Raw genomic sequence first — 19,027 nt, 5'->3', positions numbered from 1 at the left:
TTCATTTTGTATATTTCTTTAGCTTTTGTAATGCGGTTAGTAGTTAAGTACCTAAGACTTGTATTTGAAATGTTATTGATTATTTGTATTGTACATATTTTACTGTTTTACCAAATAAAGTTTCATTCTTTCTTTCTTAATGCGACATCCAGTCTAACAGAAAACTCACACTCGAAAACCACATTTTTCTAACCGGTCCATCGCCGTAAGATACCTAACCTAATGCATACAAACATTCATTAGCCCGGAGCCGGTATAACCTGTTGTTTCTCAGGCTGTATTGCTGAAGGAATAGAGTCGAAGTTACCTCGTCCGAGTGGTAATCAATAATTAACCTTCGAGCAGCGATAAGAGGCGAAATTCGCCGTCAAAACAAACAGAAGCGCTTCAGTTGTGTCAAAACAACAGCAAGCTATCATCATTGCCATCGCCAACCGTAAATCGCCAACAGCACAGAATATATTATATTAGTGGTGTGGTGCCAACAGTAGGCTCCAGTAGAAACCTTCTCACACCTTTCCCTTTCCCATCCCCAAGAACCTTTTTAATGATAACAATAAATGCCTGATGGTACTAAGAAACTGCGGTGTTTTAATGCTTTTATCACTCAGATGACTGTTCCATCCTAAATAATCCATACTTCCATACTAATATTATAAATGCGAAAGTGTGTCTGTCTGTCTGTTACCTCTTCACGCTCAACTCAAACCGCAGAAACGATTTTGCTGAAATTTGGCATGGAGATACTTTGGAGTCCCGAGAAAGGACATAGGATGGTTTTCATCCCGGAAAAATGTACGGTTCCTGCGCGATAAACGAATTTGGGCGCAACGGAGTTACGGGCGTCAAAATGTATGTACTACTAGTAGTAGTACATACATTTTGAATGAAACTAATTTTCACAAACATTTAACAACCATTTTTCTTAATGAAATAAGGGGGAAAACGGGTCACCTGATGGAAAGCAACTACCGTCGCCCATGGACACTCGCAACATTAGAAGAGCTGCAGGTGCGTTGGCGGCCTTTTAAGAGGGAATACGCTTTCTTCTTAAAGGTTTGCATGTCGTATAGGTCCGGAAATACTGCTGGTGAGTGGTGACAGTTCGTTCCAGAGTTTTACAGTGCGCGGCAGAAAGTTACGCGAGTAACGCACGGTGGAAGACTGCCACTTATCAAGGTGATGAGGATGGTATATTTTTCGCGTGGGACGATGGCGAAAAGTTGCAGGTGGTATAATTCCGAACAATTCCTCAGAGCACTCCCCGTGATACAACCGATAGAGGATGCAGAGTGAAGCTACATCTCGGCGTAATTCCAAGGGGTTCAAGCTGTTTGAAACACTATGGCAGTCAACAATTGGAGCGGCCCTTCGTTGGATACGATCCAGAGGGAGTAGTTGGTATTTTGGCGCCCCTGCCCAGAGATGAGAACAATATTCCATATGAGGCCGAACCTGCGCCTTGTAGAGTTGTATGCGTTGGTACGGACTGAAGTACCCCCGAAAGGTTCTATTTTGACTCTACATGCCGAACATGCCGAATCTCAAACGCCAAGTTCGGCTTTTTCCAGCAGCTCTTGACAATTTGAATTCTTTCTCTTAAGCTCTCTCAACTTACTCTGAAAGTTGCCTTACTAAGAAGAAAAGACCATCACGTTCCCCAACCTTACTACTTACTGACAATACTGATCAAGTCTTGTCCCACATTTCTTAAGGCAGCTTAAGGTATTTGAGGGCGTTAGCGTCTCCATGTTGGTGGGGCTGTGGCCTGTGTTGAATATAGCAAGTGATAAGTGGACGTAAACGTGGACGTAGACGATGAAGTGTATCGAACTCGACGCGTTCGCCTTGTTTACGTCGGCAGCCGACACGCGGTGTTTTTGGAACGCACTTCAGAAATTCAGAATATTTAACCCGATAGGAATATAGAGTTTCCATAGATTTTTACGGTATTTTCTTTTACATTTCAAGAGCCCGTTAACAAACACGAAGTGTCATAATTCCATTCTTCACGATGGAGGTTTAAGTTACTATTTTTATACCTGGTTTTTTGACATAAATTTATAAATTCTCTAGCGATTGGATTACTTAAAAAATATGAACCAACTAACAACGCTGTTGAACAGATAAACTCCTGTCGAAAACCCTCAGAAGCCAGGCGGCATCAGCCCTTCCGATTGAGCCAAACTTCGGGGCGCCAGCCAGCCGCCAAAATTTTCCTCATGTCTTCAAAACATGTCTCTACGTAAACAAATAATATATTCAACAGGGAATCTATTTATTATTTTGTCATTATTCAGAGGCGGTTCACACGGTGGGCTGGCTGTGACGTCACATCCAAAGGACACGGGCTCGTGTTTTTCCACGAGCGTTATGTAAGAGTGTTTGTCCTAAACCGGTCGCAGACAAACATCGCCCAGCCTTAGATATTTGTGTCAGGCGGCATCATCATCAGCGCCGTCTGGGACTACACGACAACTAGTAGTCTAGTATGTACCATCGAAGAAATAGATTCAAAGGCAGATGGCGGACCTATGTTTCTTGGTCGATGGACCTATGGTATGGTACAGGTTCTGCACTGGATTGGAACTTGTTAAAACAGACATTTTTCTGGCAAGTTTATGTAAATCAGCTTCATTTCAACAATTCTGCTTTTACCACTGAGCATGTTCTAAAGTAGGGTCGACTCGGCTAATAAGTTTCGGCAGATCATCCTTCTAACAAGTAGAATCTCTATCACATCCATAAACTCAGCTATGTTAAACATAAACTAATAACTGAACTATTATAATCATTATGCCACATGTATGATGTAACCCACCAGAGTTCAGACTTTCCTAAGTAACATTCTCAGATGAAATATAAAACCAAGATTGCTATTTAGTATTTTATTATCCCTGAGGCCATAGACAACTTTGTTTACTCGCATTTACGCAAACACATGCATAAAACTACGCTTCTTCGCGTAATCTTTCGTACGCGATTGGTGGACTCGTAAGTTGCAGTAGCTTGTTTTCACTCAAACACACAACCCCGCTCTACATTTTTCTCTCGCTCTGACTATATACTTTTTATTCGGAGTTCATATCATCTCTATCTCTATCATATTATCATACGTTCCCATTAAACAATTAGTCCACCAGCGAGACAGATTCACGTAGCCGGCTTAATTAAAAATAAATTTCAACGCGTACAAATAAATTATTTTGACGTGAATAAAGCGGGGGGGTTACATACGCTCGACGCGGGTTGATTTAACCCCCCGACTTCCTAAGGGGGCAGTACACCCCCCAGAACCTCCCAGGGCGGGTACTACAGGCCTTGGAGTAATGATCGATGTACGGGCCAACTTTACGGTTGTATTTTAGCTTTCATTCATCATCGTTCGCTATGAGAGCTCTTCAAAACCGGTTCATGTTTACGCAGTTGTAGACGATAATAAAAAAACTTCATTAGACTATTAATAAGACATAATTAAGAACATTATACATGATTGTACAGTCTGTTTAAATATAATAACTAAACAAAAAAGTAGTATCAATACCTGCTGCCTCTTAATCGTTTAATTATTGATTAACATTGTCCTATAATATCCTGTTGACCACAGGATATAGGACAATAGAGTTTGAACCCTGAGACAGGACAGAAACTTTTTTAGCAAAATAATTCAAAAGCATAAATTAATTACGATGTTTTTTTTTTTTAAATTTAAAAGACGACAAATCCAAACTTAAAGGGCCGTTCGGAATTTTACTATATTTTCCTCAACTTCAAGAAAACTTTTGGTCAATAAATAGATCATTTATTCACAATCGATATGATTTCGTCATTTTCCTCGTGCGTCAGGTGCATTCCGACAAAAGTGAAAGTGTCTGACAGTCTGAGTCATCTCGGGCCGCGTACAAACAAACACACAAACGATGAGGTCATAATCACCCGGACCTGAATTATATATGCGTAGACGATAAATATTTCCAATTTTAGCTAAGTCGTTGCTCTTTTGTCAAGGCAACTTGGGTCACAACTCAAAAGTTACAACTCACCATCTTTTTGCCCGACTACGACGAAGCCAAAATGAAGGGTGATGATTTTGGCAGCGGCAGTATGTATGTGCCCTCGTAGCAACAAAACTACTGGTTAATTTTCAGTAAATTTTAATTGATTTATTATTATTAGTCATCATGTCGCAGGTAAACAGAGCTTAGGCTACATTTAAGTATCCAGTATTCCTAGAGAAAGATTTTGACTACAAATATCTCTACCCCTTGGACGACAAAGCGTAGTGCTTTGAAGACTCCTAACTCCTAAGCTGGTATGTTCCCTAATATTTTAAGTACTGGGTTTCGCAGTCAAAGCCCAAGTCAAAGATTTATTAAAACTTAAGTTGTCAACAACGTCCAGGCTAGAATGATGCCTAATGAGTAATGAGTAATGGCTGCCATACACGCTACGGTCTACCATGAGAGAGGTCCACCTGGGCAGGTATGCCTGTGCAGGTAGACCGAAATGTGTGTGGGAAGACCAGGGCCTGTAGACAAGTGGCAAAGCGCTAACGCTAGCGCTACAAAATGTATGCGATTTGACATAACTCATCGCTTCACTAGCGAATACTAATGTCAAATCCATACATTTTGTAGCGCTAGCGTTAGCGTTAATAGCGTTTTGCCACTTGTCTACGGGGGCTGTGCAATTTTTTAGGCATGCACAGGTGACCTCTCCGGTAGACCAGTAGACATTACACCGGTTCGGAATCTATTTATTAACTGGCGAGAAGAATCGGCGTAAGAAACTCGCTGATTCCAAACATTCGAAAATATTTGTTTGGGATTAATTGTCACTATTTATTAGGCTGGCCGCATGCACATTGCACACGTTTTCCGTATTCGATTCCCTAAATGTGGACTTTCGATTTAGAATTCCGTGAGACTGGCGCAAACGTTCGTTTTTAGGGTTCCGTACCCAAAGGGTAAAAACGGGACCCTATAATTACTGAGATTTCGATGTCTGTCCGTCTGTCTCCAGGCTGTAACGCAAGAACGGTAATAGCTAGTGTTGAAATTTTCACACATTATGTATTTCTGTTGCCGCTATAATAACAAATACTAAAAACAAAATAAATTAAATATTTAAGGGGGGCTCCCATACAACAAACGTGATTTTTAATACATTTTTTGCTTGGTATCAATGATGAGGTAGCCACCTGAAATGTTCACAAAATACTCAGTTTTATTAATTAACTTGTTATTTAATTAACTTTAATAATTTAAAAAAAAATTAAGGGGGGCTCCCGTACAAAAACACATTTTTTTTTTCTTATTTTTGCTCTATAGTGGTACGGAACCCTTCTAGTATGCGGAATTCGTCGAAAAAAAGCGATTGATCTGACGCACATATTGTGCTTTCTACTGATTCTGTGGATGTCCGATTACAGAATAGGAATTCGAAAGTCGCATACGGAAAACGAACGCGTATATGCGGCCAGGCTTATACTATAACAATCAATAACTAGTATTATCTCGTACGAGAGCAGCCGTGCATGTCGTGTGGGAACTATTAAGAGAAATCGAACAAGGCCGGCCTAGTAGACACGGCAGCCATTTTTCGCATGTGACACACACACACACCGTTCGCTGTCGTTCTACCTTTGGGGAGACCTTTATAATGACAATATCCTAAGGATCATTTGATTCGAAATTGTACCTGTATAATATAAAGATAGAATCATAGACATACAAAGGATAACATCGAATAGTTTTACGTGGTAGAGCCATGCTTCGGCACGAATGGGCCGGCTCAACCGGAGAAATACCACGGGCTCACAGAAAAACGGCGTGAAACAGTGCTTGCGCTGTGTTTCGCCGAGTGAGTGAGTTACCGGAGGCCCAATTCCCTACCCTTCCCTTCTCTACCCTTCTCTATTCCCTGTTTTTCTCTGTATTAGCTTCATGGTTTTTCTAGTGTGTGATTTTTTTTTGTTTGTATTGATGTTAGCTATCTATTTTCGTGAACGCGAAAAAACACAATAGGGGTACGGTAGGTCGGCCAAAATCTTCGTACCCATTTAATCTCAAAGCATTTCGAAAAGTTAGCGAAAAAGACGTTCGTCGAATCGCCGCCACCAACACTTTTCCAAAAAAAAGGTAAAGAATTTTAAATCGACGGTAACAATAGTTCTCTGTATAAAACGGAGCACAGTAAGTCTAGACGGGTTTTCTACTCAAACAAAAGATTAGACGCTTTTAAACAGTGTGATACTTTTTCTTTAGCCACAATACATTAAGGCCATTCACTATAATGAATCATAGCACCTGTAGTTACGGTACATTTTACCGTGGCACGCGACGAGACGTTACGACATGTTGTACCTGAGCGCCGGTTGAATGACCTACTGAGATAAGTTTATCATTATTATGTTTATCTATTTATAATGATAGACGATGCTGTAAAGATATTGCAAGTGGCTCACCATTTAACTGCTTCAAAAGCCAGCTCCAATGGCAGAACCATAAACAATATTACAAAATAACTATGTGATACTTCAGCAAAACTACGAAACTAAAATAAATGATAAATAAAATAAAAAATAAAGAAGTCTAATGAAAAACTAGCCTTATTGAAAACATATTATTTAGATCTGACATCGAAATTATATTTACAAGCTGCATTTATACATTGCTGAAATATCAAACATCAGTCAGGACTCAGGACAAAACAAGACACAATATGAAAGTACATATTATTCAGATAAAAGATTTAAGATAAACAATTAAACCCTATTATATTTATTTTATCCTATACTAGGCAATTAAATTTAAAGGATAAAATTAATTCTAGATTAAGGATAATGCTGCCGCTGCCTCATCAGTCATCACAGTGATGTCAGTTGTTTACATTAGCTGTTAGCACAAGCACAAACAGTTTATTGCACATCATTTAAATATTTTAAGATTTTACTTTTTGAATAGTAACTGACACACGAAAGTAACAAGTTAACATTTGTGAGTAAAGTTTATGAGTATAAATGTATTAGTATAATAAAAAAATTAAACAATTTTTAAAGATGCCATAAAATAAATGAATAGCTCAGAATTTAGAATAACAAGTTTAAGCAATGGGCGAAAACTTCCAGATGATTGTGGAAAAAACACTAAGGACATGTTTACGGTGAAGTCGAGTTCTTTTAAACTAAACCATTCAAAATTAAAATTTCAGTTTTTGTCTAAACTTCGTGAAGACACAACTGCCAGAAAACTTAATTTTGCTTATTTCTATCTACTTCAACTGGTATCTGAAGAATGAACTTATCTTGTAATATCTTTGACAAACTATACACAACTAGAGATCGCCCAATGGTCGAAATTCGACCTTCGTTTCAAAGACATTAGAACTACTACCTATATTTTGTAAAAAATATTGACTTTATCATTTTTTTTTTCAACTCTTGTCTCTGGGACTTAGCTGATCTAAAACTGGCCATGTAAGCATTGTCTAACGGCCGTTCCCAATATTTGATCTATCTCCGGTTTTGCCCTACTAGAGATAGGAATAGCTGACAATTGACATAAAATAATATTTTATGTCTAATGTGAGCTATTGCTATCTCTAGTAGGGCAAAACCAGAGATAGATCAAATATTGGGAACGGCCGTAATAGTATCTTAGATTCAATAAAAAAAACTGTAACTATTTTTAATTTGTCAACTTGCTGTCAACAGACTTAAACTATAAATAAAAGAGTGTAATTTGTATGTATAGGCTTGTCACTCAAAAATCTGTCATTTATCATGTGTGTGTGTTGTAGTGTGTGTAATGTTTTATTTGTTAAAAGAATGTATGATAAAAGCATAATTTCAAAATAATATTAGTTCGATGCACTCCTTCACCATATAAACTATAACTGTGCAAAATTTCATGCACCTACGTTTCCCCATTTTTCGTAAAAAGGGTTACAAAGTTTTTCGTTCCCGTATTAATATTATGATTCCAAAACTATACTGATATTCCGTTACTTCACAAAACATTGGAAATTCCAAAAACAGACAGAGTCCAGAAAATGGCCAGTGGTAGCAACAACATTCGGAAAATGTTTGAAAAAAACTTATTCTGAATAAAATTTTTTGACTTTTACTTTGACTTTAGCTGCCATAAAGAGTGTAGATTTGTGTGTAAACATTTTAAAGAATCAATTGATAAAACCCACAACTTCGCATTGACCTCATAAGGAATAACTTGTGTATGAGTAATCACTGACAAAGTATCTATAATTAGCGTTTTATTCACTTTTTAAGTTTTGTATTGTATTACGAGAAGTCTCAATGACAAATAAATGCTTATCAAGAAATTACAAAATAGAGATACACATTTTGAATGCTTAAATTTTTTGTTCACGTTTTGTAAACAAAATAGAAAAGGCCCTCCATTTATGGTTCATAATAATGCAGGTCTATGTTGTACTTAACTAGGTATTATAAACTGCAAAATCATTGTGAGTCTCATCAGATTGTAAACAATGTTCACACGCACACATGCATAATATTGAATTTTATGTACTCACGTTGCTTTGTATTGCATCAGCGGAGTATTTGCTATTTTTAGCAATTTTTATTAGAATTGTTAAGTGTTTTTGTCATAAAAACAAAGTACATAGTGAAAATAAATTATATTTGTCTGAAAACATTATGTAAACAAAAGTATGTACACATGTAATTAAACTGAATATTTCTAATCAATGATTTATAGTAAACAAATGAAGACAACAGTAGTGAGGTTATCTCACTATAGCTGCTGACCTCAATATTCATGTCAATTTGAAAATAGAACATTCGTTCCACTTGCAAACTTGCAATTATGTTGTTTTAATATATTCTAGTTTGGTGCATAATGTTGCAAATAAATCAATAAACGAGGTAGATGCAAATAATGAAAAATTTTGGAAAATACAAAGCAGGTAGGTAGATAAAAACAAACACACTTTGTTTACAAACAAAGCTAATAAATTCCAATAGGGCGTAATGCTCGACCTCCGTTTTATATCGGCGCGCACTGACCTTTTGGGTAGAAGCATCGGCGCCGCTCCCTTCCGCTGGAAGATGCCGTCGACGAGCACGCCGTTCTTGCTGTTACACGTGAGGTAGAACTCCGGGTGGTCGAAGTACAGCTCGAGGTGCCGCCGCGAGATGAAGCTGGAGTGGCCCATGTTCACGTCCACCTGCCCCCGGCTCGAATTGCGCCCGATTATCACCCGCTTCTGCCGGATCAAGTACTCAAAGTCGCGGCCCTCCAGCCGCGCGATAGCCGTCGAGGCCGGCTCCTGCGCCCATTGCACCTTCGACGGCGACGAGGGGGCCGACTTGAGCGACAGCAGCGCCCAGGCATCGCTCTCGTCGCTGTGGGAGATCGTCGTTTGAGCCATGGCATGCGCTTGTTCCCGTATCAGCGACGTCCACACGCGGGCCGCGATGCCTCGCCGCGATAGCGCATCACAGACCCGAGACTTCGGTGCCGCGACCCGGATATCCGGAACCTGCCGAATCCGTGTCCGCTCTACGATTTGAGGTTACTGAGGAGACGCACATGCGCAAAGTTTCCACTTGTGCGGTAAACAAGAATTATATAAATCACACCACCACGTGATAGAACTGTATACATATATCTAGGCCGGGAGCGTGGATCGATATTACGCGACGTACGCCGATTGTCTTCGTTCGAAATATTAGATTTTCGAATATTACACAACACAATTTTCGCAATTGCACCGAAATTAGATACTAAAGTAAACACGAGGTGAGAATAAAAATAACCAAAAACGTCAGTTTGCCATACGCAATTTACAAATCGGAGGCGCCATCTCTGCGGCCTAACAAAACAACAGTCAACAATACCAGGGTTTTTCGTTCTACGCACATTTTTTTTTTCAATAAATAAAATCAGATGTTTTTAATAAAAATTTATACGTTTTTCTACAAATTTATTACATTATATTAATAGACTAATAATTAAAAGTAGAAACCTGTTTGATAAATAGTTAAGTACAATAAAACATTTTACTGAAATTTTTTTCTATTTGCGAACGTAACGTAACGAAAATATGTCATAATGAGGAAAACTCTACGGAAAACTATACACGGTTGTCCTAAGCTTTTAAAAAATAAAATATGTTTTCCACAAAAATCTATATAATATACCATACATTATATAGAATTTTGTGATTTATTTAAAAATTTAAATAAATTAAATTATACTTCTTGTAAGTTGTAAGTTGTAACTCAGTCATAATCAAAATCAGCGAATAAAACAAAATGTACGGGTAAATGACTAGTAGATTGGACAGTACCAGTCATTGGACAAAGCCACGACAAACACAAAGCACTGAAACCAATGATGAAATACTCAAAGCAGATATGTTACTACCGCGCGCGTTGTGAAGATTCAAATACGGCCCAATTGGGCCGTCTGTAGTTTAGTCTGCATCGAGCGCAGTCACGAACGTGTCGCGTCTTGTCTTACCTACATACACAAATTGAAAATGACGTCGTGCGCGTTTCGAAAATGTACGGTACCAATTATTATGACTCAAAAAAAAACAAAACACATGGAATCTCTTACCACATGTCTTGATTGCAATAAATACCTCGATTATTTACATTTTCAATAATTTTTTTCTAACAATCTGGAAAAAATCGAATTTTCGTCATAGCTCAGGCGAAGAAAGAGACATCGATACGATTCGATGTTTAAAAATAGAACTGTCTCTTTTATGTAAATGGTTTTTCGTATCTTTTGTTTCACTTATCTGTCAAATTTGTCAATGTTTGCAATTTTGAATTTGAAAATTGTTCGGAAGAGATTTAAGCCGGAAAATAGTATGGACGTAACAGATCTGTATAAGTAGAACATCATTGACTGAAACACATAACACAATATATTTTATGGTCGCATATAGTCTGTCAAAAAAGTGTAGAAATTAAAAAGTGGCAACATCGTAGTGTTATCCCTTTTTTATTTAGATTGATTTGAAGGGATGACACTACTATATTGCCACTTTTTAATTTCTTCACTTTCTTGACAGACTATACGACATTTTATATAAAATATATTAAATACTTGTAAGTCTAGACTCTACGTACCGTATGGCGTATGCCAATAAGGCTCGTTCATAGATAAAAAAATAATGTCATGTGTCTAATGTCACTTCCTTTTGTCAAATTTCTTTTTAATGTCAATTTTTTTGACATTTTGGATTCGTAGTGAAATTTGCATCTTGCATCAACCAAAATAAACAATAAAATTGTTATTTCTTAGTTCTTACCACATCTTTATCAAAATTATCGATAATTGATACATCTATATTACGTGTGCTAGAGGATCGGATATTCATAAAATAAAAGGTAATACCTATTATTGCGCGCGACATTCGAATTCTTTTTAGATTGTTCTTCCATAATGAGTACTTAACAATTTAATATAAGGCTGCAGTAGCAATGTGCAAACCTTTGAACGTACTCTATTATATATTTCGTTGAGGATAAAATTATAACAAAAAAAATAAATAATGAAATTTTTGTTTGGTAGGTGCATTGAACAAAAAGACTTCTAAATATTTTTATAACTTATGTATAGATCCATTGCCAACACTGTTCTAAAATTAGCCTCTACTTGCTATGTATTGTCTGTTGGTATAATATTCATGGTATTTTAATAGCTTAAAATATTATCATTTAAAAATGCAGTTACATTGTTAAATAGTGCTTGGCAATAGGCAATACCACAATAGACATAACAACCAGCAGTTCGACTGCAAAGAAACGGACAGGTTTCAATATCTGTCAAATTCGTCGGGTTTCACTAGGATTATGATGGAATGTGCCTCACCGCTCACGCTGGCTGATATTATAATTTATTTTTAAATATTTAAAATAAAGATTTCAAAATTGGATTCTGACAATTTTAATAGCAAGTGCCAAAATACAAACAACAATACGACCAAAGAGGAACACGTCCAGCGAATATGTCATAGTTTTAAATTCGTAGGTAACAATTTAACAACCCTAGCGATGATATTCGTCATAATACGTCAAATTTAAAAATTTCAACATCAGTTCTAAGTCGGTATACTCTATAATTCTGTTAATTCTGGCAATAGTCTCTGTAGTTTCATACACGATTTGATGTTTCCGTAAATAACAAGAAGATTGTCATTTGTTAAAAACTATGAGCATACTGTGTGCTGTACTTGAGTACAAAGTCAATCATCAAAGCAAAGCATCAAAACATTTAATTTTTTTTTAAGTTTATATTTTGGAATATCAGTGGTTTTTACTCACTTTTGGTACCTGTTCAGTTCATGTTCGAACATTTAAATCTTGCCTCTTTATATTATACTTTATGAATAAAAGGAGTAAAGATAAAGCCAGATAATAAATAAATAATTTAATCAGTCATCAAGTTGTGTCAAGCTTGCCACCCCACGGTTGATCCAGTGCTTCTCAGGTACTTTGCTGTTCAGCGTTATGAACATGACGAAGTTACTGGAGTGCCCTGTGGTAGCCAAAACTCCTCTCCTTTCGCTAGTCTTGTATATTGGACAAAAGTAGCAGGGCGGAGGCTTGAACTCTGCAATGAGTGCAGGTCGGAACCAAATTATTGGTATTGGATCAAAAAGAATCTTTGGTAGGGATTCATCTAGTCTCTTCTTTTTTCTGTTCCACCTTGCACCTTCTAGATAGAGACCCTGTGAATAATTTGTATGATTAAAATATTTATTTTGTAAGTGAAATTCAGTATTTGTTTTTTTTGTGTGATTGTGTACTATTTTTATAATGAAAAAAATCTCTTCACTCAGTCATATTCTACAATGTTACCATCATCATGTAGGTATGTTTATTTTGCTAAATAAAATTATTACACCATAAGTGAGCTAAATGATTCCAATTATTCTATTCTTGACTTCGAAGTAGGTCTGAACCAGTGTTTTTAAATCATAATTTAGATTCCACTGATAGTAGTAATTCTGAGAGTAATGGTTTCTTACCTAAGTAATTGAAAATAGAACATAATATTTTTATTTCATAGCTGTTGTAATAAAAATTTCTGAGTAATACCATGGATATACCTGACACACCTGGTGTTATAACTTATACATACCCAAATGAAAGCACTATCTTCTTCCCCCTTCTTATCCATATTATTTGTTTGCTGCTTGCAATTTAACATTGACAACATTTATATACATACAACCTACAAATAATAAAAACTAAGGAAACGTAACTCCCATACTATTACCGTTTTAAATTTGGTTCGAACTGTTATATAACATCAGCCTGATCCTGCAAGGCCACCTAAATATTGCATTCAACAAGAAGTATTGTAGAACATGTTTTTTAACCGAGTTACTTTTCCTTAGTTTTTATTATTCGTAGCATACAACTTACAAGTTACAACACAGTAATTAAGAAGGATTTCTACATTTGACTAAGGTTAAATTAACTTGATAACTATATATTACTATATAGTCAGGTTGCTAATCACATATAAATTGCTTACATGACTTGTCTCTTTCACTCCCACACAACACACTACATGCTTCCACAAGTTCACATAGGAATACTTAATTACATTATACTTTCATGTGCAATTGGCTAATGGACGAATTTTTACATCCTTCACAAATCACAACCAAACTTTCACATTATATAATAATAAAACCGTGTAGGGTTCATAATAATCACCTTACAATACACGCCATAGTCAGGCTCAGTAGAACACTCTGCCTCCATGTCCGTTATCGTGAACTCAAAGTGAACCTGCAATCATTTAAAAAGTAAAGACAGGCCTTTGGAACAATATGTATGAACCATCTTTGAAAATTAAATTGAACTGTAACTTTTGTTACGCTATTATAAATTGGATTAAGCCCGTCTTTTTGCGACAAAAATATTATTAATACTAAGATAGATTTTTGTACATTTTTCAGAACATGTTATCTTTTTTGAGTTGTGACTTTGTGTATGCCTAACGCTGCGTTGCGTTGGACGTTGGTCTCCTTTAGGGATTATAGGTTAAAGCTAATCGTGTTCTTGGATTAAATTCATTTCTTCCTTATATTATTATATTATTATACAATGGTACACGATAAGCAATGCAAGATCCTATGCAAGTGGGTCCATAATACTGGAGACATTTTAACACAAGAACTGCCCTGTCCATCACCTGGTCTATGGGTATGCGGTGTCGACGCGAGTAGTTCTGCAGCACGCCCGTGAGGAAGGACTGCGTGAAGAAGAAGCCGGAGATCCAGAACACCGCCGGCGGACCCTCGTCGATCCAGTCTTGTAGGAACCTCAGTCTGGGGAATGTCAGTGTAATATGAGTACTGAGTATAGGCTGGTTGCACGCAGTTTCGATCGATCCCAATCGAAACTATCGACTGTCTTTTTCACACTCACGAAAAAATTACACGTGAGAAAGAGATAGCAATATATTATTGTGGAATAAACGTTTATTTCCTACTAGCTGTCAACCAAACGTAAAATACAGGTAAAAAATAAAAAAGTAAAAAAATATCCTCCTCCTTTTTGGAGGTTGGTTAAAAAGTAGCCCAAGTTACTCTTTATTACATCTGCTATCTGCCAAAGTCCCGCCAAAATTGGTCCAGCCATTTCGGAGATTAGCCGGAACAAACAGACATACAGACAGACAAAAATTCAAAAAATTGTTATTTTGGTGTAAGTACCGTCTAAATAGCATATGCATTATGCATGTAGTAAAAAACGGTAGTTTGAATATTACACTAATATATATTCTGTGATATTACAAACAAACACTCCAATTTTATTTATATGTAATAGATTCTTAGAAATGATGGTATTGACTATTGCCAGGTTTAATGTCAACTGGTCGTTTTATTCCGCCGATTGTCCAAGTTACTCAGTTGTCCATTGTTCAAATTCGTCTTATAGAATTGATTAAATAATATCATGTCGTCTCTAGTATTCTTGTTATACGAAGGAGACAACATTATATTTAAAAAGGATCACCAACATGCGTTAATGAATTCGAGTCTTAATACATGTAGCCAAGTATAATTGCTACTACACCGAATAACAATGTGCATCTCTATCCACAGGAGCCATGACCGAAGAGAGGGTGCTGGACGAGGAGTCCTGGCCGATGGAAGCGGAAGCCGCCATTAACGACATCCGCAAACACGTCAACTCCGCACAAATCTCCCCCGAGCTGAAAAGCAGCAACCAGAAAATCTTCATCAACCTCACCACGCTAGAGAACACGCCCTTCTGCATAGAGATGTCAGGGTCTGGTTTCCGAATCGTCGGCAGACAGTACAACGACGCCAGTTTATCCCATATTGAGGATAAATACTACGAAACCCCATACGCGCTGCTGAATGTCATCAGTAAAAAGTACAAGGAGTCTTTCGGTGGGGAACTCATGAATAGGCTGCTAGATCTGGCGAAGCAAACTGAAGGCTGACGATGAACGTTCGTGTTTCTCTACAGGGTATTGTTCTATCATCTGTAGTATTTAACTTCCTTACTAGTAAAGGATCTGCGCTGTGTATTCAGATGTTATAATTACAATAATTATTATCTGTCAAGCTACTTTTTAACCGACTTAAAAGAAGATGAGGATTCGTTGAAGAATTTGCCCTAAGGATTGTTCGAGTTGGCTGGTAGCGAATTCAAAATTATGATAAGTAGCCAAGGTTATTTAGAGAATAAGAATGATTTTATACTATTTAGTTTTTTTTTTAATTTAACTTATCAGAGGAGGACAGAACATGGTGTAACTAAAACGTATGTATACACAGAGTAGAAGTTTTATTAAAACGGGATCAGTGTTTAAATCTTGTCGCGTTAGCTTTAAATTTAGAAAATATTGGTATACAAACTTTGGCTCTAGTTGCGTAAATGTACCTACGTCAATTTCAAGTCACTTTTATAATAGTGCTATTAGTACACTCAGGCTGGTTTGTATGCGTCCGCACGAACGAGCGGTTTGGCCGCTACACCGCGTGATCACAAGGAATACGTAACGATATGTAACGATTTATTTAAATAGCGGCGCGGTCTGAGCGAGCAGCCTCGCGAGGCAAATCCTGGGTCGCTCAAGACGTGCCTCGCCCGACGCAAACGGCCTCGCTGCATCGCCCGAGCGTGCCGCGGCCCGAGCCGAGCGTGGTCGGTTTTTGTCGATGCTCAGGCGCCTCGGTACGCTCACTTAAGACGGTAGTGTTTTGCCTCGCTTATTCGTTGCGTGTTGGTTGTGCGTTTCAAGTTAAACTGAGCGTCGATGCTGGCTAAGCCTTACGGTGGCCATGCCGAGGCTGCCTCGCAGGCAGCCTCTGTTATGAAAACTTATAGACCGAGGCCGCCTCGGTTTAGAAAACTTACAGACGAGCATCGACAAAAACCGACAACGCTCGGCTCGGGCCGTGGCACGCTCGGGCGAGGCAGCGCGTGCGTTTGCCCCGGGTGAGAGTTTCTTGACCGACCGAGGATTTGCCTCGCGAGGCTGTTCGCTTAGCCGCCAAACCGCGCGTTCACGCGGACGAATATAAATAGTCGAACCTAAATTAAAATTATTATCCTGAGGTTTTATCAACTCTATTCTTTTTGTCTGTTTATTCTTAATGATAGTTGAATATTCTTTTGCCAAAAAGGAGTGTTTGTGGATTGTAGTCTGTAGGAATATGAAATGAATGTCTAGGTAACACCGTTTGCTATTTTGTGTTTAGCTGTGCTATTTTTTTGTTTATAAGTAATTATCTTAATTTAAGTACTTATGTGTCTTAGTTTTTATTATAATTTTTCTCACACAAGAAAGAGAGGAAACGGATTAAAGTAGCCTAATCGAAGTTTAATGTTTTTAAATGCATGTTTGTAAAATCTATTACAGATTTTATAAATTAATTTTTAGATTCTCCTTACTAATAAAAGTATATTTTGGTGCTATCCTAGTCTTACACATTAAAAATGTCGTTAGATAGACAAGGACAACCTGTAATTACATCCATTGCATATATTTTTATTAGGAAAGGGAAAGACAAACGCATAAACAGGTATTTAACTATTAGTTTCATAATGGTTCCTTGTTTGTAACTGAAAAGTTTATAGTACTAATACCATCAACAGACTGAGTACAAAATTGTGAAGTTTATACATTATACACCGTATCGTGATAGTAAAGTATTATATGTTTCTATTGTTGTTTCATTTAGAAAACTTGTCACTTAACTGGGACCCGATTCTCAAGCGTCCAAACGATATTCGAATCTTGGAAATCCGGTTCCAGATCTAACAGTGGACGAAGTGCTCTGGAATTTAGCATACAGATAGTTGTTTAAATGTTCAACATATTTATAAAATTGCCCTATTTTAAAGAGATATGAGGATAATAATTGCATGAAGATACTTCCATACTAATATTATTATACATGCAAAAGTGTGTCTGTCTTTAACTCTTCACGCTCAAACCTCTGAACCGATTTTGCTGGGCATGTAGATACTTTGAGTCCCGGGAAAGGACATGCTACTTTTTATCCCGGAAAAATGTACGCACATAACGATAAACAAATTTTGGCGCAACGAAGTTGTGCAGTCTCTTATAAAGAAACAGTACGAAACATAATTTGCAAGATCGATAGATCGATGGAAAATCACGAAGATCTATGTTCAGCGCGTGACATGCGTCCGATGACTGATCAATACAATATGCACTATTATTAGCTGTGAAACAGTCGTGAAGTTATGTGTATGGACTATGGATGTTTAACGTTCAGTCTTGGACCTTGATCTTTTGTTTCTTGAAAATTCGCTCGACTGATTGAATAGATAGATGTTACAATATCAATTTCATACAACATAACATAAATTTATTTAGGTCATTCGATTTAAATACTTACTTAATTTATAATGCAAGTAGACTATTGTAGACTGCGCGCACCTTTAAAATCGCTTAGAGAAATGCAGTAGTCTTTGATTTTTAGGTACTTGCAAGGAGGACGCACGCTAATATTGGTATTGGTAAATAAGGAACAGAAGTTGACACGTTATTGGTTGTTATAGTAAACGCACCTGGGTTTCTCCTAGCAATCTTCAAGTTGTGCATTTGTTTACTCGTATTTAGTTTTTTTTAATTGATATGTTAAGCTGGCTTCTCACGGCTCGTAATATCACGAGTCGACAGCACGCGCCTACGCGCCGTGAGAAGGTAGCGACTCGAGGCAGCGCGGGCTGACATGAGCAGGCGCGTCCGATCTCATTGAAGTTGGTAGGTAACTTCAGAGGCGCGGGTCGTCGCGGCGCGAGCACACTCGTGGCGACTAAAGCGCGCGCGGGTTGGCGTAAGGCGACGCCAGTATGAGGAAGCATCGGCCTACCGGGTAGCCCAGACTAGGGTTGTTGAGGAAGTGATTATGAGGAAGAGGAGGAGGAAGAGGAATTGTCACGCGCAAATTTAGAGGATGCGGATGAGGAAGAGGATATTTTTTGAGGAAGAGGAAGCGGATGAGGAAGCGGATGAGGAATGGGATAATAGGAAATTATAAATACTAGTGGATCCAAACCAAAAGCCTTTGTCCAGTCTGTACATAACTAGGTACATACATTACACAAAAAAATAATTAAAAGGGCATTTTCCAGTGTACCAAACTATGAATCTAAACCATTCTCAAAACACACACAATAAAGAATCATCAAAATCGGTCCAGCAGTTAAGGAGGAGCTCAGTAACATACACAACACACGCACGCAAAAATAATCGGCCAAGTGCGAGTCGTACTCGTGCACGAATGGTTCCGTACCGTTATAGAGAAAAAATAGGCCAAAAATTGTGTTTTTTGTATGGGATTAATTTTTATTTTATTTTCATATTATTATTAATCATTAAAGTACACATACAATTAAGGACTTTGTGAAAATGTCAACTGCGTACCTGTTGCCATTATTGATTACGAGCAAAACAGGCCAAAAAAATCAAGTTTGTTGTATGGGAGCCCCCCTTAAATATTA

General features: G+C 37.6%; 3 protein-coding genes across 4 annotated transcripts in view; 1 reads left to right on the top strand and 2 right to left on the bottom strand.

The window, feature by feature from the left end:
- The window catches only part of LOC121732498 (forkhead box protein K1), a 45,093-nt gene extending 35,212 nt beyond the window's left edge, over window positions 1–9,881 (bottom strand). For both annotated transcript variants that reach the window (XM_042122398.1, XM_042122399.1), the window contains exon 1: window positions 9,047–9,881. In XM_042122398.1, the coding sequence (XP_041978332.1) occupies window positions 9,047–9,411 (365 nt within the window). In that variant the 5' untranslated portion in view covers window positions 9,412–9,881. The remainder of the gene's footprint in view (window positions 1–9,046) is intronic.
- Window positions 9,882–11,239: 1,358 nt separating this feature from the next.
- On the top strand, window positions 11,240–17,217 carry LOC121732500 (GSK3B-interacting protein-like). Its single transcript, XM_042122401.1, has 2 exons — window positions 11,240–11,386; window positions 15,124–17,217. Exon 2 carries the CDS (start codon window positions 15,129–15,131, stop codon window positions 15,486–15,488), a length of 360 nt encoding a protein of 119 aa, XP_041978335.1. The 5' UTR covers window positions 11,240–11,386; window positions 15,124–15,128; the 3' UTR covers window positions 15,489–17,217.
- Window positions 12,414–19,027, bottom strand: part of LOC121732501 (dynein axonemal heavy chain 3) — a 64,749-nt gene continuing 58,135 nt past the window's right edge. The window contains exons 70-72 of the mRNA XM_042122402.1: window positions 14,208–14,343; window positions 13,727–13,801; window positions 12,414–12,729 (exon numbers count right to left, since the gene is read on the bottom strand). Of these exons, the coding sequence (XP_041978336.1) occupies window positions 12,433–12,729; window positions 13,727–13,801; window positions 14,208–14,343 (508 nt within the window). The 3' untranslated portion in view covers window positions 12,414–12,432. The remainder of the gene's footprint in view (window positions 12,730–13,726; window positions 13,802–14,207; window positions 14,344–19,027) is intronic.

Source organism: Aricia agestis, chromosome 12, assembly GCF_905147365.1.
Source record: "Aricia agestis chromosome 12, ilAriAges1.1, whole genome shotgun sequence".
Classification (NCBI taxonomy): Eukaryota; Metazoa; Arthropoda; class Insecta; order Lepidoptera; family Lycaenidae; genus Aricia; species Aricia agestis.
Note: the sequence above shows the minus strand (reverse complement) of the source record. Positions and strands in the feature narration are given on the sequence as shown.

Excerpts from the sequence above, each read along its gene's own strand:
- LOC121732500 (XM_042122401.1), top strand. The coding sequence starts at position 15,129 with ATGACCGAAGAGAGGGTGCTGGACGAGGAGTCCTGGCCGATGGAAGCG.